The sequence below is a fragment of the Molothrus aeneus genome, chromosome 1 (genome assembly GCF_037042795.1).
Source record: "Molothrus aeneus isolate 106 chromosome 1, BPBGC_Maene_1.0, whole genome shotgun sequence".
Lineage (NCBI taxonomy): Eukaryota > Metazoa > Chordata > Aves > Passeriformes > Icteridae > Molothrus > Molothrus aeneus.
Window position 1 is genome coordinate 58,150,659 of NC_089646.1, and position 23,154 is coordinate 58,173,812.

General features: G+C 38.7%; 1 protein-coding gene across 1 annotated transcript in view; it reads right to left on the minus strand.

Annotated features, from left to right (window-relative positions):
* ITGA9 (integrin subunit alpha 9) overlaps positions 1-23,154 on the minus strand; it is a 236,743-nt gene that overhangs the window by 166,735 nt on the left and 46,854 nt on the right. The window contains exon 15 of the mRNA XM_066557605.1: positions 16,664-16,824. Within this exon, the coding sequence (XP_066413702.1) occupies positions 16,664-16,824 (161 nt within the window). The remainder of the gene's footprint in view (positions 1-16,663; positions 16,825-23,154) is intronic.

Consider the following 23,154-nt stretch of genomic DNA (forward strand, 5'->3'; position numbering starts at 1 on the left):
AAAGGAAAGAAAAGATTGTGGGGGAAAGAGAAGTGTTCTAAAGGGTTTATTTTGATTCTTACTACTTTTTTCTTTTAGTTACTGTTAATAAAAATTTCTTTATACTCTTCTAAGGTTTTGAGCCTGCTTCGCCTTTCTCCTAATCCTATCTCACAGCAAGAAGTAAGTACATTGGTGTTTAACCATCACTAAAACCCACCATACTCATTGGTGCATTGGCCAAGAAATCTCAAAATTAGTGAAATTTCAAATTGACAAACCAAAACCATTACACCAACCTAACAAAATATTTGCATGCGTACATCTCACAAAGGGAAGAAAATCCCCAAAACATCTCCAAGGTGTGAGTTGAAACCTTGGAATAAGGCCTACCTTTCCAGTAGTCATTTTTATGTCTGCTACCCTGTCTTTGAAATGCCAGGTCCATGATCCATGAGCACTGCATGACTCCTCTGACATGGGCCTCAACAGTAGAGGATGCTCTCTCCTGGAAAGAGGAGAGGAGCTTGAGAGTGCACAAGCCATGCAGTGCTGCAAGTGTGTGGGTCTTAGAGATGGTGGGCAGAGATGGTGCTGGCAGGTTGGTAACCACTAAGGCAACAAATTGGTCCCTCTTTGTATTCCTGATCACTGAAATCCAGGCTGCTGCAGCTCTGTAGCAATAAATTTGCCTACACCAGAAGTCACTGCTGCAGCTTATGTATTGTTTTGCTTGTCTGTTGACAGCAAGACAAAAATTGTCCAGCACTCTTCTCTCCTCTTTCCATGGCAAAGGCAACCTGGTCTTTCACAAAGGAAAACAACACTGAGACTGAAATACATGTGCTGCAGCAAGAATGCAATTTCGCATCAAAAATGTTGTTTGCTATGGAACAGCAATTATTTTTCCTTACTGTTCATGACACATTCCTACCCACCAACCACTTTGTCACAGTACTCAGCAAAAGCCATTTCAGATTAGCACAATTCTTTCCATTGACACTTTGAATCAACCTCCCCACAGAAGCTTCTAAGAGACAAGCCTTCACATGTACAACCAATATTGCTTTACTCTTATGCAGATGTTCACCAGCTAGTTCTTTCAGCTCAACAAAATATATGACAATTCAACAAAACTGAAGTATTTAATATAGCTGTGGTCATTGCTAAGAAGAAAAAGGTGATGGCACTTAATTCTGACAGAGTCCAAACACAAACCTCAGATATCCCCTTGCACTAGCATTCCCATGCCCTGCCATTTGCCTTCTACACTCCACTGACTGCTCTCCAAATTGTTAAATAATGACAAAAATGGCAAGGGAGTTATACTTTTGAATTCATGTTCATATAATTTTCAATAAAACAGGTTTTACCCCTATGCCCACTCAATTTTCAAAAGATAAGGTGTAAAATATGATAGGCTCCAAACACAAGGTAAATTTTATGGTCGTTTCAACATGAAAAAGAAGTAGACCATAATAATGCTACCACTAAGCTCTTCAGTGAAAATAAAATAAACTATTTTAAACCATTTAACTAACATCTTTCACAGCTGTTGAGTTGTTTGCTGGAGCTCTGATCCAGCTACTACTACAACTCTCAATAGAAAGGCTATGATGACCTCTCATGTGGATTGGTTGCCATCTTAAAAAAGCAGGGTGGAATACCCAGCTGTAACACAGGAACACAAGTTTGATAATTATGGCTATCCATCAGATCATATTTCAGTAAAGCTGGAGAGAATTAGGATGTAGATGTATAAAAGACTCTTGTATCTTTTATCCCATGACTAGCAGACAGAAAAAAAGCAGGAACAGTGGACAGAGCTGTTACCAAAAAATCCAGTAAAAAAGAAACTCCTTAATACTAATGTAACATTGAAAAGCAAGCATTCTTTATTTGGCCAGATACCCAAGGGGGATAGGTCCTCCTAAAGTCATACATGCTGAGCACAGGAAAGTTTCTGTTTATATACTGTATTTTACATACATATTCATTGATGTCCCAGATTAAACATATATATTATAATATTTTCCCCAAAATCATTAACATATTTTCCCTCCCCTTTATGCATGAGTTCTTCTGTCCTGGGGGTCTCTTTGATGGTCCGGTCCCTAGTTATCAGGGACCCCAGTGTTACAGACAATCTACTAAATTAGCAGGGCAATGGGACTGGTGAACTTGCAGTTGTACATCTTACACCATGGGCATTGTGCAGTTCCATAGGCCAGTGGTTTTTTAAGAAGCATTGTGTTAACTCACCAGGTGTAGACGAATTTATCATATGGTAACAAAATTGCACTCTGCTCACTTTAATTTCTTTTCACTCAATGAGACCTTGTATATGTCCCCAAGCTGAGTTCAGATTTACAGCTAAAAAGTATGGGATTTTCTTTCACGTTATTTGGCTGCAAGGGATAGGGGTCAAGTGAAAAACGGATTTTTGACTGTACCAATTCTCTATTCCAGTCCTTTGGCTAATATTCAATCTGATTCACTTAATAAACAGAATATTGGAAACAGATCAGTGTATTATTACCAGCTGGGCATTTTTTCCTTCTTAACTTGTAAATAATATCAGACAACAACGGACTGGATTGAGTGGGATTGCTTTGGCTAAATGTTGGAGGTAATAAAATGGTAATACAATACAATACATCTGTAATACAATGTCAACCTCCAATAGGTTGCTTTTGGCTTTTTTGTGCATCAGTAAAGACCTAGCAAATGGAGTCTTACTTGTCTTGCCCTAAAACACACATATGGAGTGGCCCAAGAGAGTCATGCCCTAAAAATGTTTATTTCTTGCCACAAATTCAAGGCAACCAAAGGTGAAAAGTAACAGATGTATGATGAGTATCACCCATTATGCATATCAGCCTAATGACAGTACAGCTGACTTTTTCTCCCAGATGACCAGTGCTGGCATCTTATTCCTGACAATCTCAGAAAATGTCTTAAGTAAGTCATGCTATGTCCCCTTGAAAGTAGAATCAAGAGTTTCTTCCAAGGCCTAAAGTAGAATGAGGCCTTGGAGCCTCATTCCTTGACTGAGCTGGAATGAAACATGCTCAGCATCATAGCTTATTCTCTTTGCACTACTTGAGAAAGAGATTACATGGGAAAACACCACTTTCTTGTAGGCTAAAATGGAAAATTCTACCTGCTTGACAAAAGCCTGAGGGCTGCCAGCTAAAAAGATCCATTTGCAAATACAACATTAAAACACCAATACACCTTTTATAAAAAAAGTCACAACTAAAAACATAGAGAAGATACCAATGTTTCAGTTACCTGTAGTGTAGACAACTCACAAAATCCATCCACCCATTATCTATCTGCAGAGGTGGTGTGGTAAACACTGCATCTGCCCTTTAACTGATGGGCAGAGATGACTCCCAATGCCCCCCCCAGTGCATGTTCTTGGTCACTACTGCCTGCATAAGAAAGGGCCTGGTATATTTTTGTATATGGTGGCAAACACTTCTGGGGGTTTGGTTTAGTGCCACAGTACACAACCACTGGCTGGTTGTGTTGGTTTTGCTCAGCCCTTTCTGGTACCAGGGGGCAACAGAGGTGGCTTCTGTGAGAAGCTACTGGAAGCTTCCACCATGTCCAGCAGAGCCAATCCCTGGTGGCTCTGAGGATGGACATGCTGCTGGCCAAAGCTGGGCCAATGACAGATGATGGTAACGCCTCTGTGATAACACATTTAAAAAGAAAATCAAAACAAAGTGGGGCACTGTTTTTTCTAGCCAGAGAAGAGGTGAGAACATGTGAGGGAAACAACATGGAGACACCAAGGTCAGTGGAGAAGGAGGGGCAGAAAAGTGGTCCAGGCGCTATAGCTGAGATGCCTCTACAGGCCATGGTGAAGACCACGGTGAAGCAGCCATGCAGCCCATGGGGGTCCGCGGGGGATGCAGAGATCCGCCCACAGCCCATGGGGGAGGCGCTCATGCTGGAGCAGGTGCCTGGAGGAGGCTGTGATCCAGTGGGAGACACTGTGGAGAGAGGGGGCCCTGCTTCCAGGTTGGAGCAGCCTGTCCTTGGAGGACTGCACCCTGTGGAAGAGCAACTCATTCTGCAGCAGTTTTGGGGGGACTGTTCCCTGAGGGAGGCACTCACCTTGCAGCAGTTTTGGCAGGACTGCTGCTCACGAGATTGGAACCAGGTTGGAGAAGATCAAGGGGAACTGTCTCCTGTGGGAAGGTACCCTACAGCATAGCAGGGGAATGACTTGCCTCCCTGAACCAAGCAGCAGTAGAAAACTTCCAGTGACAAACTGACCAAAACCATCACATTGGCAAAAATCATGGATAAGTAAGGATCCCATTACCCATTTCAATTGTGTTTTTAAAAGCTAGGCTTGAAAGAGATCTATTTGAGATAAGTAGGAAAGATGCATGCAAGAGCTGCAGCCATCTCTCACTTCCCTCAGTGACTTCTCCTTCTTTGGATTATCCAACAGCTATTCTCAAGCAAGCAGAGCAAGAGCAGTTCAGAGAGATTATCATATGCAAGGGGTAAAGACCTGTTCCTAAATGTCCTTTTGTTCATGATAAGCACAGTAAAAATTCATAAAAGTTCATGTCTTCTTAGGCATTTTTAGATGCTACTATACCAGTATTGTTTCTCCTTTCCTAAAGATGATGTCTTAAAAAATTCCTTTTAAACAGGCTTTGTTTTTCAAAGCAATTTTGATTAGGGGTGATTTATTTAAATTTACAGATTAAATGTACATGTACATTAATATACATAGAAAAATAACATGAGCCCCAGCATCATTCCCTCTCTCTTCGTATGAACAAATCTGCTCCAAAGTGAGAGACAAAGAGAAAGCAGAATGCTTAGTGATACAAGTGACTGAGTTTATTCCCACTCATTACTTAGAAATCTGTGGTCTGTATAAAATGAAGGATAAGCTGAAAATGCATACTAAAAATTTGTAAATATTAGTAAAAATATTAGTATATTAGTGGAAATAATCCTAAAGTAAAAGTAGAGATTTGTTTGTACAGACACTTAATGACCAAAAGTCCTTTCCCACGAGCATGAAACTAACTTGCATATTTTGAGTTAGTTTCATACATCTGTCCAATGCTTCAGTCTTATGAGTCAAAACTTCCATAATTTCTGTTTATGGTGTACATAAAGTAATTATTTGCTGCCCACATCTTGATGTAGTCTTGTATTGCATACCCACATGCATCCACAAAAGTAAGCTCCTGCAACACCTCAGAAGGAAAAATTTTTCTGAGGGTGGAGAATAGATCAATGGTGAGGACAAAACTGAATAAGAATATTCCATTATTCCATTCCATTCTGTTAAAAATTGCAAGTGGTACACAAACGAGCATAACCTGATCATACTGCTCCTTAACTATGTTATTACCAAGTACCTATGAGGGAAATTAGCACACTCACTTAAAACACTGCCTCCTATAGTTACAGACAGAGTTTTGATACTTGTCCACTGAAAAAAAGGTTTTAAAAGAAAAGTGTTTTGCAACAGAGGTATGGTAAATTCATCTGCCAAACCCTAGAGTGAGCTGAAGGTCCAGCATCAACCAATGAGCTCCTAGGCAGAGTTTAAGTTTGTCAGTATGCTTGCCAGATCTTGGAAATCTAAGGTAACCTCTCCAAGGATCACAAATTGAGCTCATTTTGGATAATGCTGAGCTGTTGGCAAACTGCTAGGCAACACTTGTCCCAGGGCCTACACTGATTATCCAGCCTGACACTGGAGGAAGGAATGCAGCAGAACAAGAAGCAACTTAGTAGTAGAAAAACCAACATGCTAAACTACATCTCTTTTGCTGTGAAGACTCCCAGGTATCATTCTTTCATATTTTGTCCTTTCCAAAATACATCACAAAGCATAAACATCTGGCTGACTGCCTTTCCCTATAGCACACATGTAACACATCTCTAAGTAGGAAAAAATCAAGCTGGAAAGGAAAATAAAGGAAGATGAAACATATATGACAATTAAAAACACATCATTAGATCCTAAATTCATTTAAACAGTCCTTGCAACTTGATGTTAGAAGCATATGACACGTATATATACACAAAATTGATGGTCTTCATTTCTTCTTCACACCTACTTATTTAATTTCCTGCTTCTCAGCTGAGAACACGGCATTGCTCCGATGGCAAACACTGCAGCTGTACCAAACTCTAGCGCATATACATTTACATAAGCCTTTTCAAGCATTGGACTTTTCTTTTTCTCTTTTTCTTAATAAGATATGAATTATTTCTCACCTTTTTTTTTTTTCTGGTTCTGACTAGAACTAATAGGACCTGCCTACAGTCTCAGAAATGCTCCTACAATGCAGCTGCAGACAAGCCAGAAATCTGAGGTAAAAGAGAGGAAAACCTCTCTTAGGATGTCCTGTCTAAACTTTGCTTTCTCAAAAGATTTAGATTTAGATTTAGATTATACTGGGGATTATATTGGGGATGTCTATTATAAGAAAACAACCCTTAAAACATTCAAACCTTACAATTTCCTCATCCACCATGGTGAGTGTTTCCCTGGCTATTTATAAGCCATGAGCACTTCCGTGGTTTATATAAAACACTCCTTTATACAAAGGACCGTACCAGCGGTGGTTCCTGATCACAACAGCTCACAAAATCCTGGACTGATGCAATCACTCACTAAAGAGACAATTAGGATCTTTGGAAATATCAACATGAAAACCAGATGAGTTGTTGCACTTCAATAATCCTACTGATTTTTTGGATGAAGTCCAAATGAGCTGTAATCATGTTGCTGCACCACGATTAAATTACTTAAAGGAACTCGACATCTGAGGCTTGGCTGTGGGATACCTTCTGTCAAGACTGTGAGGGAAACCTGTCTGATTGCATGAGAGTGGGGTGTGTGTGTGGGGAGTCAAGCAGGGCCATCCCACTACGAGGGGGGTTTGGTTGCAGCAGAAGTCTGGAGTGGTGGGAATGTAACTGCCAGTTACATTCCCACCACTCCTGGATGGTCAGAGGAAACTTTCCCTAACATGACAATAACCTTGGCTTTTCAATTTTGGCATCCTTTCTAGCCCATTGAGTAAGAGCACACAAGCCAGATTTGCAAGCCAAGCGATAGAGCTTAGTTTCTTAAAAGAAAGGAATTTTAAAGCCTTTTTTTCAGACCATTTCCCTATACACTTTGCCTTTACTAAAACTGCTTTTTATGGCTAATGGTACATTTCACTTGCTACTATCTATATTCTAGTAGGTCAAAAATATGCAAAAGAAGGTATAAATTTATGCCAACCTGTTTTGTTACATACATTCTTTGTTACTTGTTTCAATTTTTACACTCTTTTCTTCTCACTAAAGTTATTAATGTCTGCTCTCTTTTAGTCAATCTTCCCAAATGAACAGCTGTAAGTCTGCTCATAGGATGAAAGTTACCAAGTCATGACAAGTTTAACCCATTGTATTTTCAACTTCTTTTGTTATCTAAGAAGGAAGTAGTAAATTTAATTTACTCTCATCTTAGATTCCCTTAGACTTTCCACTAACTTTTCACATTTCAGTCTAGAATTTAACACTAGACCTGGGCCTTGTCCCAGGCCAAAAAAAAAAAATTAAAAGGGGGGCAATATAAACTACTAAACTACTACAGGATTATCTCCCTTTTTGTTTTTGTATTTTGTTGTTACAGTCAGGCTATCACCCAGTCCTACCCTTATGGTATTACTCATGTTCATATAACTCAAAGTAAGACATATTCAGGGCCTTAAAGCCGATTCATAAATGGAGATTAAAACTAACTAGAACAGCAAGATGGAAATAAACCAACTTCTATAAAAAGCATGCAAAAGTCACTCATTGTTAAGTATTTTTTAGGTTTTCACAAAGGAGATTAATGTTCACAAATATTTTCAAGGAAGACTTTTTTACAAGAAACGTCCCATGTTACACATGAGAAATCACAAGCACCAACACATGCAACTTAGGCAGAAAACGTGGTTAATAACTTGACAATAAACCCTCAAATTAAGATTGCACATATTCCTAACATTTGACTACCTCACTGCTTTGAGGATAGCTTTCATAAGTACACTTTGTACAACTATGACTATTTTTTCCAAGCAAAAGTGACCACTGAAAGCGAGCATAGTGGTCAGTTGGTGACATAAGGTAGAAAAGGCTGTTGTAAAATCAAAACAATCTAATTTGCCTAATGCATCAAATGCATAAGAGCATCTAGTATGAAGTCAGGAAACAAGCTTAAGCATATGCCATCAGGGCAAAGATATTGTGGGCAAGGGGAAAATAATTTAAATTCCTGAATAAATATCCATTTCAAATCTCTGGAGAACAGCTAATACAGAAAAAAATACTACACATTATTGTAATATTAATACAAAATACTAAACATTCCCTAAAGTAACTAGGATTCCAGGAGAAGCCACAGAGCTCTAAGGTGAATTGACAAATAAAAAAAACAAACTAGAAGTGTATCACTAGGGATTTAACTTCTGATCACCAGCACAATCATACCAACTGTAACTACCCTGTTGCTTATGCAAGTGCTGTGGGTATGTGAGGGTGAAGGTAACTTAACAGAGTAAGCACCTTTTCTCAATTTCTGGACCCTAGGAGGTCAAGACTAAATGAATTCCACACCTGAAGTTACGTAGTAAGTATCTCCTTATGAGAGAAAGGGAGAAAAGGCATTTTGTGCGAAAGAAGCTCTATGCCGCAACCTATTATTCCCACATTTCTTTAAACACATTGACATGCACTTCTGGTATGAACTAGGGCACTGGATTAGCATTATGTTGTTGCCACCCAAACTAAACACAGCACAAGTAAGAGTCTTCTAGGAAGACTCTATTCTGACTAAGAGGATGTTACAGGTTTGGAACATACCCAGAAGCCACAGCCAGCAAAATTTATTCTTTTCTCTTTAGCCTAGAGTTTTCTATTGGAATTTGCTTTCAGTGTTTCCTGATGCCCTGGTCATTCCTTTCTAAGGGTAGCAAAATGAAAAGGTAATAATTTAAGGCACTCCCCAGTTTAGACAGGAGAAGGTGACCATGTGCATGTGTGTGTGTTGTTGGTATATGTGTGTGTGCGTGTGTTTGAGATTAGCGCACATTCTGATATTCTTCCATGTATTCTAAACAGGAAAACCACTAAGATAAACAAGCTGTTCTCTATTGCAGTTTTCTGCAGCAAAACTCTACCCTTAAGTGTATCGCCCTTAAATGTCAATTTGTTCGAAAGAAGCAAATAATAAACTTTCACAGCACAATTTGCCATCATGTATTTAGTTTATATAACTCTACAAAAAACATGTTAGAAAGTTTCGAAAACAGTACTGTTGCCTTCTCTGCTACTTCTTTCCACCTGAGAAGAACTCTTCAGCTAACCAGGAGCTCCAGAGAAAGCAAAAATATTCCTATCCATCATTACCTGCCTTTTAAAATTATTTTTTCCTAGCACAAAGCAAGCTTTCATCTCTGTTCATTCACTTCCTAAAGTGCCATCACTGGGAAATGCCATTACTTCTTTCAGATATAAGTCCCATGGACTGCCTCACAAATCTGTGGACTCTGGTAACAAAGAATCATGGAAAGGCTTGGGATGGAAGGGACATTAAAAATCATCTAATTCCAATCCCACATACCTCACAGACAGGGACACCTTTCACTAGACCAGGTTGCTCAAGGCCCCATCCAGCCTGGCCTTGAACACTTCCAGGGACAGGGCATCCACAATTTCTTTGGCCAACCCGTTCCAGTGCGTCACCAACTTCTGAATAAAGACCTTCCTAATCTCTAATCTAAACCTACTGTCTATTAGTTTTAAAAAAGTCACTCTTCTTTATAAGTCCCCTTCAAGTCCTGGAAGGCTGCAATGAGGTCTCCCTGAAGCCATCTCTTCTCCAGGGTGAAAAACCACAAACCTTTCAGCCTGTTGTTGTAGGAGAGGATCCCCAACCCTCTGACCAGCCTCCACCCTAAAAGTGCTATTCTCTGTTGAGGCCTAAATCTGCCTCCCAGTCTCCAAAAGCTTTTATCTGCAAATGAAATCTCTTTTTGAGAAACTACAGTATCAGACAGAAATATGTCAGTGGGCAGATGGCAAAGCCAGGCATATGTCTGCAACTGAATATCTAAAAGCAGCAGTGAAGTGTCATGCTTCACTAAGAGTCTGCACACAGTAAAAATAATTCTCAACTCTGCCAAAACTTGGGAAATATGCTTTTTTGAGATACTCTGCTTGAAAAATAAATCATATTTCTTTGCCATTACAAAACATATCAAAGGGACAAGTACATCAAAAGGCTCAAGATTAAAGATTTGCACCCTTTTAGGGTTCAGCAGGGTACACTACAGCTTAAAAAAGGGAGGCAAGGCAGAATTTCATCAGTTACTGTGCTGCAAGTCTACTAACTGAGCCTCATTCAAAATGCCATTTATTTCATTTGGGGACCACAATCTCTGCTTGGATTCATAAATATGATTAGCCAGGCACTTTGACAGCTGCTTCACCACAGCAACCAAATTTCTGCCTGGGCCATAAACAACATATTTGGCCTTTTTCATACATAATGGTAAAAGTCAAAGAGCAACAGTGAATTTCAATAAAATCAATTACCTTGTTAAGACTTTAAATTGGATTTTTTTCATAGATTTTATGACAGATAAGCTCTGTACAGAGCAGAAAGCATTCATAGACAACTCTCCAACTATAAAGAAGAAGATAGTCACTCACCCAATTATATCACCTAACAATGTGAGAAGAGGGGGGGAAAAGAGTAATTTATTTAAAAACCTGTGAGGATGGGCAGAGGAGGATTTCTAGACAAAACCTCTGCCTTCAGCTCACAGCTGAAAACCTCCCAATGGCCTCAAGACACAAGCACTTTTGGGCTACCACACACCTCTCTAGCTACACTGTCCACTAAAAAGCTCCCAAAGAGTTAACAGTACAGTATCTGATACAACTTATTTTCCCACTTAGCTGCACTACTAGCCCTTACAGATCTCAAAGCACTTAACTACTTGCAGCATGGGTCCCCTTCTGAAAGGAAGGGAAGCATATCTGGCAGCTTGATTTTGGTCTTATTGTGCAGGACAGTTTTTAACTGGACTATAAACTGATCCCTGAAAGATAATCTTCCTTGTTCTTGGTGAGCCTTGTAAAAATCTTTGAAAAAGCCGAAGATAACTCCATGATCATTAACAGTATTTAAATCTTTATACAGTTAATGCTCAGCTCAATGATGTCACTTACTCCTTCTGGTACTCCTAAATCCATTTAACTAAGAGGTGATAAAAACAGTTATGCAGCTGACCACTTTCTTCTCTTGTCCATATGAGCTATGCAGGAAAAAATGCAGCTTCTCTTCTCCCTGGCTTATTTTTCAAGGTGAGACATCAGCGCTACTCAGTGCCAGACAGAATTTATCCAAAAAGAGATGACTGATCACTTTACAGAATAAGGCAACAAAATAACACTACTTAATTTTTTTTAATTTCTATTTCACATCTATTTTGCTCTGCTGGAGGGGAGGCAGGCTATCCTTATAGATTATCAGTGGACTTTGCACAGTTTTGGAAAACAGAACTCTTCTGGAAAGCATGCTTCTTGTAAATAAACCCCTGTCCATGCTTCATGATCACCCCACCTATCCCACAGCCTTTTAAGGCTACACACATGTTATGATTGCATCTGGCTGGGCCTAGCAGTTTCTCCAGTTAGCTCTGCAAAAGTTACATAAAACAAGCAAAATGAACAAACCCAAAGGCATCAACTCTGCTCTCAGTAGAGTACTGTCTCAGTCTTAGTACTGAATCTCACCACACATCATTCCTAGTAAAACTACACAGCAGCTTTATCTTGTAGTGATGATAAACTTTTTATTACAGGCTGGAACAGTTCAGTATTGTCTTTGTCTACCAAGTGGTCCAAACCCTGTAAAATTCTAGATAATCATGACCAAGTTTTCATTGTTGTTGTTGCTGGAAAAGCAGCCTCTGCTTCAAGTGTTACCTCTATCCTGTAATGCTACCAACCAAACCTTTACATAGAGATATTAATTCACAGGCAGGCAACTCTCAGAAGAAAGCATATGATCAAGGTCATCAAGGTCAATCTCTACATCCGATGTTACTGAGATAAAATGCTTTGTTACGCAATCTCTAGAAAAAAGCTCGGGTACTATGATTCAAAAAGAAAAGACTTCAATACATGCAACCCCCTCATATGAGATCAAACAGCTGTAGAGGGAGAAACAAACATGGCCACAGACCTTGACTGAAATAGATGAGCAGCACTAGATTGTTTGTGTGATGTCAGCAGCCTAGAGTATCTTTAAAAGCAAGTGATGCATGGCAAACAAAGACCAGAAACATACCCATAAAAATGCAAATTTTTGGCTACAGGACTCAGCAATGAATAAAGCACAACTGTGCGATTTCTGTTGAAAAGTGTTTTTTTTCCAAACCTGTCCATACAAACATTAGTTCTTCACTTACACAAATATTATGCAAAGGCTGTTACTTCTCAGCCCCACCCTTCCCATAAGCTACGTCTGGATCCATTGAGAATTAATGTTATGACTTACATGAAACTGCTTAAAGCAACCAAGAACAAGATCCCTGAGAAATATAAATGCTGTGTCTAGTTTAATCGTGTGCCAGTTCTGCTGATGGTGTCTGCAGCTATTAAAGCGTACACTCTGTACACAGACAACAGTGACTGGTAGCAATAAGCAGCCCAGCTGGCTGCCCTACAGTGGGGTAAGAAACCAGATGGTACTTCTTTATAAATGCAGGAATTCTTGAAGGGGCTTTCAACACGATCACCATTACACCTTTGTGATAAATCAAGGAAGATGTGTTTTGATCCTGCATAAATCTGCAGGCACCATGTCCTTTGGTATCTCTGTAAAATTCTCATCCTATACACTAATACAGCTATCCTAAATATTAGGAGAGCCCACATAACCAGGAGACAATCAAGGCAGTTATTGGAAAAGGGAAACAATGTTTCCTCAGAGTCACTACCTTAATCACAGCACCTCTTAAGCCCGTTGCCCTAATCTTCTGAACACCATCAAATGAGTGCAGTTGCCATGAGAAAATTCTACATTTCAGCTGCACGCCCAGATATTAAGGAGAAACTTCTAAAGCCTCCAAATCCATTTGTTTTCTTAGTCTTCTCTGATTCCATTCCCTTTTGCAAACTCTGCTTCTTTTCCTCTTGGTATCACATTCCATTTTCCCACCATTCCTTATACCAAAAAAACTCAAATCCTTTTACAAAAGAAAGGGGAAAAAAGCTAATCAGATTTAAACTTTGCATCCCTGTACTCCAGCAAAACTGACAGACAGTTTTCACAAGAGGCACTCATCTGCTCTTTATCACCATTGAAGGAGAGATGATCTTTAGCAGCAGCACCATCATCCCCAGAGAGCTGAAAGAAGAATGGTCCAGCAGTGAGGCACCTTCTAAGAGCCACAAGGGATCAGTTATATATTGACATAAGAAAGCTTGGGGTGCTCCCGAACTTCTCAACTAACAGCCATGTTCTACTCAATGTATCAGTCAAACCTTCAAAAGTTGTTTAAATTTAAACAATACAGCTTTTGGAGATGACACCTGAGTTTCTGTCAGTATTGGTTTTATAACCAATGTATACTAAAGAAAGTTTCTTAACTAGTAATCATCAAAAGGTTCCATTGAGGATGGAAAAAGAAAAAGTATAAAAGAAAAGTATAAAAGAGTCATAAAACCATATCACTCCTCTACAACTCTATGCCCACTACAAAACCATACATAATGCATTTTGAAGTCCTAAAGTGTTTCGATTTAATTCTCTGTTCTCAACCAGAAACCGTGTTTTTTCATTAACTACCACAGCTCTAGCAACTTGACCTGTAATTTGATACCCTGCCGTGTACAAGATGAAGATCCCAGCTACATGTATCCTACAAACATTCTGAAATCCACTTAGTCATACGGATAAGAGGAAATACAGACTTTAATAGTCAAATTCAGTAGCAGCAATAAGAAAAGTAGCTACTGGCCTGAAAGGGAATCAGAAACAGGAAATGAGTCATGCTCAAAACATGAACACTTATCAATTGTAAAAAAATTAAATGTTAGTTTATTTGCAAACTGCAACTCTTTTAGCGCTCAGTTTTGCTGGGGTTTCTTGAGATCAAATCTATCAAAAAATGCAGGCAGTTGGTAGAGATCTGTTTTTTTCAGTGGCTTTTCTCAGTCCTTCCATTTTGTGCCTTCAGCATACTAGAATTACATATTGATAAAACAGTATCATCCAGCAAGGCCTGGAACAGGCTTTCATTTAACTAACTTAACCCACAGATTTCCATTTGGACTGGAGACCCTGTGTACCTAGCAGAGTTAGTCAAGTTAGCACGAGGTGACACACAAGTCCAAACACCTTTTCTATCCTTCATTATAGGCAGTCCAGAATTGACATTGTTAAGCTACACAGATCCCTTTGTGACCAGTGACACAAATAAACAATAATAAAGGGAATGTATTAAGGATGCAACTACAAACATCTCAATTTGCCACGCCAGAAAATTCATCAGACATACAGTAAATAAAAGGAAAACAGGAAGTCTAAATTAAATATTTGTATATTTTAAGCCCACATATTTTTAATCACCCATTCCATCACAAATATATGCAATTAAGGAGAGCTCTGGTTGGAGTTTGTGGAGGGTTCTTTTTGTTTGGTTTTTCAGGGGGTACATTTTCTTAGCTATTACTTAAGGATAGCAGTGATCATGACCCCATTTTCAGTCCTTCAGAGTTTGCAGAGCTCTCTTTGAGGCTTCTAACATCATGTAGTCTTGTGGATTACACCATCTTTTTCAGAAAAGCATAGGGATTATCTTCCTCCACTACTTTTCATTCTCCTTTATAAGATTTCCTGTTATTCTTCTAACAGTGAAAAATGGCTGCTTATATCACATAGAAAACCAGAAGCCTTGTTTGATAACCAGCTATTTTGCTTTAAGTTGATGGTATTTTTTAGACATGTTTAAATGTTTCTCCTGACTATAAAAATCCAATTTCCCAATAATTTTTCAGAAGAACAGTTTTTACCTTTGAATTTCCAAAATTATCTAGAAATGTCACAATAATTTAAATAATTTCTTAGGCATATGTAGCTCTTTAATGAATTCCATGTAGTATCCAAAAACTACAAGAGCTATTATGAAAAAAATCATTATTGGGTTAAGATAGGCACATGGCTCCTTTTGATCCAAACTCAACAAATTGAAATCTAATCAGATGTGTTCATTGGAGAAAGATCAGAATTACTAAATTCAGTGATACATTTTGTAAGTAAAGGTAATCTTATAGGCCTACATTTTCTTTAATAGGTTTTCTACAGCAGACAGCAATAGTTGTTCCAGAAACAAAAAAAAAAAATATGGAAGAGATGTAGTTTCTTCACAGAGATCCACACAATTTAACAGCACAGCATTTCCTTTTTGGTGCCTTTATTTATTTTAATTTCTCTCAACAGCCATGCACAAAATGTTTATGGAGTTAAAGGACGAATTTTATCTCTTATTCTCAGAGTTTTTAGGTACAAAAAAGCTTCCTGGAAAAGTTTATACATTTAGAAAAAGCTGGATGTGCTGTATTCTTAAAACAAGAGAGTACCAAGTGTTATCCATCAAATTTAGGTCAAACTCATCTATGGGAAGAAGTCCTTCTGTAAGGACTGGTGATAAAGATTAGTGTTTGTAAGACATATGTGGTTTAAAAGATAAATGTCCTTCCTATGTAATCTTAAAATCCATTCTATACATTTTTAGTGTAGAAGAAAATTGTGCTGACTCTGAAAACAATAGCACCTGGGTGGCATTTCTTTAACACCTGCCAAATTAGGATAACTACAGTCCTAGCAAGCTCTAGATAAAGAGTTTGTCACAGGAAAAACAGACCCTTTCTAAGTCTTAGCCTGGAAAGCACTCTTTGTATCCCTAGGACTATGATGCATGTGGAATTAAACTATCCCACTGCTGCTTTCAAGCCCAGATGAAATTCACAGGATTCTTCAAATCCAAGAGCCCAATTATTTCATTGCAGGCCTATCGCTATCCTGCCATCCCCATGCATATTGTATTACTAGTCTTTTGTGCAGTCAGAACTTAAACAAAACTAAACACTAAACCTGCTGTTCCTAATAAAACAATATGTGGTCTCCTTGGGAATAATACCTATAGCAACAAACAGAAAGAGAGAGAAAGAGGAAGGAAGGAAGGAAGGAAGGAAGGAAGGAAGGAAGGAAGGAAGGAAGGAAGGAAGGAAGGAAGGAAGGAAGGAAGGAAGGAAGGAAGGAAGGAAGGAAGGAAGGAAGGAAGGAAGGAAGGAAGGAAGGAAGGAAAAGAAAGAAATAGAGAGAGAGCGAAAGAGAAAAAGAGAGAAAGAGAGAAAGACCTGCCTGACCAAATATAAAAAAAATGTATTTTCCTGGCAGCAGGTCTTGAAGGTACTCAGACACACGAATCATGCCAAGCAAGAAGATCTGAACTTCTACCTACCAGGAAATCAAACATCTGAAACCAAAGCAGCACCACTTAGATTGGTTGAATAACTTTTTTAAAAGAGTGGAATGTAGTAAGGCCAAAGTAAGGAAGGACATGAATAAACTGACCTTGACATATGCTAGGTAATGCTCACACTTTTCCTGCATGAATGACAGTTGTAACTTCTCTGTTATCTGTCCTGTTGTCTCTCCAGAAGTCACAAAATAAACTCTGGGTTGCTGGCTCTTTTCCTTCTTTGCCACATCAGCAGTCAAGTTATAATTCAAACCTGTTTTAAAAAGGAAGAAGAAAACAAAGGATGACAGTGACCAATAGTAATTTTCCAGCCACCTATCAATGGAACGTGTTGCCTCCAGGGCATCTGTGCAACCCCTGAGGGCCCTCATTCAATCACTAAGTTCACTGCGGCTACAGAAAATCAGATCCAATTACAAACATACTCCCATGTTTAATTTGTAATATATGTTATGAAACAATTCATGCTTAAAGAGAGAATGTATTTTATAAGATTGTAAAATCCAAACGAGTCTCTGACCACAAGCAGCCCAGAGGCAGATATCTTCTTTGGAATCTCAAAATTCCTGAAGGCAGCAGAACAATACACCATTTACTTATGACTAGATGTGCCCAGCACGATGATTACCACTATCCTGAGTGATCGAAGATGCCCAAGGACAATCATCGCCCAACTGATCCCATGGATCGAGATAGCCGAAGTCGCCAAAAAGATACATCTAAGTACTCGACTTCCCCACATGATCAACACCAGCCACTGCTCAGGAAACAGTGATTATCCAGCTCTGCACAGTGAAAGAAACTTTCATCCATATGCAGAGTTACAAAAGAAATTGGGGCACCTCTGCCTCAGGCATAAAAAACTGTATAAAACAGCCCCACAAGAAGCAGCGCTGGCAAACAGAGGGATATCTGATGCGATAGAGGTCGGATCCAGGTTCACCCAGCGCTGATCCCGGGCTTGACGTTGTCTCTTTGGCTGTGGGTTTTTGAGGACCGTATTTTGGTAGCGGAAAAATAAAAACTTTTCGCATTTTGATAATTTGGCTTTTCAATTGATCATTTATAACAATATAGCTATTATTCCCAGCCCATCCTTTCCTGTAGGAAATTATGTGTAATAATGCATCTAGAAACATATACCTAACAGAAAAGAAACCCCAAAACCAAACAAACAAAAGAAAAGATCCCTACAAAACCCCAGATGTTTAAACTGTGTTTCTGACAGAAAAAGCAAAAAAAAACCAACATAAACAGCAGCAGCAACCTCAAACCTTCTAAAACAGCACAAATCATGCAAATGTCAACCAGGATGTGGCACTTCCTGACAATTATTTTCTTTATTTGCAGTCATCTTAGCAATGAATCTTAGCATTCATACCATATACTTAGCCCCCCACAACTTTGTTGCTTCCAAAAAGCAACCTGGAGCAGTGGGTGGTTAGGGCGATATCACTGCTGGTTGTGTAAGTTCTTCCTGCTCACTCCAGTAGGAGATCGTAAGACAAGTTTTCACTAGCAAATTAAATCTTCCAAGTAATGCCTTCAAACATTTGCCTAGCAGCTCTGAGTTTTCTCTCTTTCTACTGAGGATCTACCCACCCAACTTCACACAATGAAAATAAAACTCTGGCATGAATTTGATGAGCTCAGAACAAGGGCTCAATTCTTCTACTGACTATTTATTTTCCATAACTTAAGTTAAATGCCTAAAAGCTTTGATAATGGCTCCCTCTGAGAAATTTTTGCTTGTATCTTCAAGATGGCTGCTACCCAGCAGACCAGGTGAACTATTCCAGCCAGTAAGAGATGCACCAAGTAAATGGCAGCAGGCATTTTATAACGGATTTTCATCCTAAACAGCATATATAGAGTTATGATGCAAGAGTCATCCCATAAGACTGAAAGCACCCCTGAAGCAGTGAGGAGTGAGAAGAGATCAGGCCATGGCCATAAGCTAAAAAATGTGAAACACAGCTGGCTGTGTTAATGGACGGGTGGCACACTCTGAACCACTTGGAATATCCCTTCCTCCCCCACTAAGATAATGACAAAGCACACACACAGCAGGAGGCAAATGCTCCTCAGGAATAAGCACATCTGTAAATGCTTGCTAAACTACTAGCTATAGTACTGATTTGCCAGGGGGTAAGTGGGAGGAACCACATGAAAACAAGGAAGAACTAACTAAATAATTACACAAAATCATTGGAAAATGAATGTGTTTCTTTGATGTCTCTGACAGTAATTATGAGAAGAAAATGGTTCATGAACTTTGCTTGCAAAGAAAATTCTTATGTAATTGAAGCATTAAAAAAAGCCCTAGCAAATGAGAACATACAGGACATTCTCTCCATTCCCTTCCAAAAAGCTTTCTTCTTCCCAGTACTTCCCACTTTGTTTTGAATCCTCTCTCATAGTGTTTTCACTGGGTCTAAGTAGGGAGCGATCCACACTGCTCCATACACTGAACAACACATTCCTGCAGCACATCTGCTTCTGAGGCATTCTGAGGGTAGCAATGACTCATGCCTGCCTCCAAATAGACTGGAAAAATGAGAGACAGACAGAAATAATACCCCTGCACCAAACTATAGCTGCACACAGGTTAGAAGATGAGAGTCTACTTTTTAAAACTTTTTAATAAGGGATGTTTCTTCAGTCCTAGGAACATGTTTAAACAGTGAAAATACCAAACAGCCTATTATTCTACACTAAATCTTGTCAGTATTTCAGGCAATAGTATTAGGGACATGAGGACTACCCTAGATATGGATCAACACACAAGCAATGTACATCTGAAATGAACAGTACAGGAGAAAATTTGGAGCAATTTCTAAAATATCTATCTGCCTAACTCTAGTCAAATGACCAAAACCATTCATTTTCATAGCCACTAAAATTCATCTAATGGTCAGACTGGGACTATTACTACTGTTGTTATTATTGTAGAGGAAATTATCTAGACTGTTGTCAGAGACTGAAATAGTTCATGCCTCAAACACTGATATAAAATTTTGCTCATAATAGCAAAACTGTATAGAGAAGCCATTGAAGCCCATCCTTCCCTAAAGATGCTTTTCAGGGGGACCATCACCAACAAGACCAGCCGGAGAGGATCAATGAAACATCGTTGTGTGATAGATGAGTAATGTGATGTTCGAGTCTCACAATTAAAGGGCAAATATTATGTTTACGTTAAGAGAAGTTTTATAGATTTATAGTTAAGTTTCACCCCCCACCCCTTGCATTCTTATCACAGGATCGCCTGGGTAGTTGGAGCATTTGGGAGGGTCAGCTTATTACTATGGCAACACCTGCCCTCCAATTAAGATCTAAGAAAGTGATCTCCACCACTGGACAGCAAAGAAGTTGATGGACAGGGGGCTAAAGAGTTAAAAGGCGGAATATCCATTGTGTGGATGAGCACATGAGGGGAAAAAATCCTTTGCTCCCTGCACTGTATCATTTTCTCTATTCAGTTTTCTGTTGTATTTTTTTGGCAAGGTTTTAAAAAACCTTTTAAAATTTTTGAAAGTGAGTATCATTTCTCACAATTGTGATCCACAGATGGTGATATTTTCTTTATTTTGTCTCTGTCGCTGTCTTTCTGTTCCCCCCACCTATTTTCCATTTCTTTCTTTCCTTCCCTCTCTCTCTCATACTTACTATCAAATAAAATCCATACTATTGACTTTGACATACGGTCTTGTTTGCACCTTAATTTGGGCAGGAGCATTTCTAATAACTTTAATAACTGGATCTTGACATTTAGTCGACGTAGTCAGCAGGATTAATGTTCTCCGACCCAAAGTGTCTTTCACAATAGTATTGTCTCCTCTCACAAAATTATTTCATATACTTCCTTCTGTAGTTAATCTTAGAAATCTAAACACTACTTCTTTTAAGGAGCTGTGAGGATTGTTAGGATTCCATCCGTAGGAATTCTTAGCACTTGGACCAACTTCCTTTGAGGGTTTGTGGAGACTGTGGTTTCTTCTGGAGGCTTAGAAATTTGAATGTATCTTTCTCTGAAGGAATTGTGGAAATTACGGTAAACTGACTTGTCTGCATGGTGTTTTGTGCGAAGCCGAAAGTTCCTGTTTGGTGGGGACTAATGCCCCTGTACTTTTTGTGTGTTTTGTTGTGAAAAGCCAGAATTGACAGGTTCTAGTCCTTGAAGCCAATTCTGCAGCTCCTATCTTGTGTAGAACGCCCCCCCATAAGTCTGTGGTTTGTCATGGAGAACTAGAAGCAGGCAGGTTTTAATCCTGAGGCCAGTCCTGCAGCTACTGCCTTGGGAGGATGGTTTAGTCCCTTTGCAGGTTTAGGTATTTATCATGCAGCTTCCTCTGTGGGGGGTGGTAGGAAAACTTTGTGGGAAAATGTTTTGTTGTCTTTCCTTATTTAATCTGTTAGCCACTTCTCTAGCCCTGGGGTGGACGTAGTGAGGAAAAAAAAAAAAAAAAACAAAAAAAAATTGAGATAGGGAGCAATTGGTTACTAAAAAAGATGATGTGTTATTAAAAAAGACTTTCAGTGGTGGCATTGCTTACCACCAAATTCAATCATGACCAAAAGGAAAATCACTGGAATAAAAGCAGCTAACTCATAAGGATGACTGCTCCCAGGCAAAAAGCAGAAGCTTATTAATACCCTGGAAAAAAAAAAAGGCAACTCAGATGCCAAAACCACTCCCTAATTCACAGATTGCAATTAAAGCAGTCTCACCTCCTCCACTGAACATGAAATCAGTTGGAGGAGACCTCACTGAAAAACTGTGGGAAACAACAGAAGTGGTGCAACAAGCACTTCATAGAATAAAAGCTAAAACTTCACCTAAAAAAGTTAACGCAATCAGCAACTTGTTTCATCCTGGCATATTTTGCCAGGGAAGTTTATTTCTTTTCTTTTTTACTAGGAAGGTCAAACATCCCCACACTGAAAATAAGAAAAACAGTCTGGGAGCAGAGAAACTCCAAACAAGCATATTCACTTTCTTTTTATAGGAACCTACGAACACATGAAATGGAGCTGCATGAAAATCAATGAAATTTAAAGTGTCACCATAATTGTTTGCATTTTCAGTTTGTTAATGTTTGTACTTTGTTCATATTTTTATTGCAAGTGGCTTGCTGGGAGATCAAATATTAATTAAAGTATTCTACATAAGTTTGATTTTTGTCTAACTAGTTTTCTTTTTGCTGAAAAATGGAGTGGGAAAAGGTCTTATGAATGTATAATTTGTCTCAACCAATTTTATCCTGAGAGTTGGTATAAAAACTTATACATATTTGAAATCACACAAATATGTATTAACTACCCCAGTTATGCCTCAGAGGGCTTTAAAATTATTATGATTTGGCTAAATTTTTCTGATTTACTAAGTAGAGAATTTTAAAAAATCTTAAAACACGAAAAAATGTCACTTAAGAAATTATTGAATCCCACTTCCTAAACCTGGAGGGGTAGCCATGGACTGCAAAAAGGATGTGAATAAAATACAAAAAAGCCTTCTACAAGCTCTCAAGCCAGTGTATGTTATATTTCCTGCCATATGTCCAAAGAGGGTATTTGCCTCACTTCTTCTATTTAGGCTAATCAGTGTACTGACTAGGGCACATTCTGCAATACACATGCTTCTCAGTTGTGGGTGCAGAATGCGATGAGGGCAATTTACTCACTGAAATTCAAAAGAAAAAAGCTACTTGGGATAATACAAATAAATTTGAAAGAGAATTAATTTCATTTCTAATCCCACCAATAATAAATCCACAGTTCCTATTCTGTGTCAGATTAAATTACAACTATATTCTGGAAAACAGAGCATTTCTCTGATGTAAAAATATGTTTGCTTGAGAACATTTTGCATTAATATGTTTTGTGCAGTAATTTTGTATTATAAAAACCGGTTTTCATAATATATAGAATTATCCAGTGCACTAAGAATATTACGTATAATATTCTTCCAACTATACATGAATGCAGTCAAGAAGAAAATACACATCCTCAAAAAATCCATTTACTTTTATTCCAGGATGCAAAGTTAATCAATTATACTACAAGAGCCGGGAATCCTCCCGAAACTTGGCTGATTGACACATTTTAATACATGTATCTGTTGAGGATACTCCTCTATAGAATTTGAAAATGAAGACCCACTGTATAATTCTATAACTAATTTCAAAACATATTGAACTAACACCTAAGAGATACAATATTGTGATATCCCTCATACCCACTACCCATTAAAAAACACTGATTCCTGGGCTTCACAGAGTGGGAGCACTGACTAATGAGAATTGGGTTGATGATTATTGTATGCTGTATGATTACTCATGTTATTGTTTCTGTTGCTTCTATCTTTACTCCTATTATCTTTCTATTATCACCTCCATGGACAACCCATAAACTAAAGAAGATTGCAAGGAAAGAGACATTTATTATATTTTTGAGTCAAGGGGTGGACGTCAGACACTGAAATAATTCATGCCTATTGATATAAAATTTTGCTCATTATAGCAGAACTGTATAAAGGAGTCATCAAAGCCCACCCCTCCATAAAGATGCTATTCGGGGGACC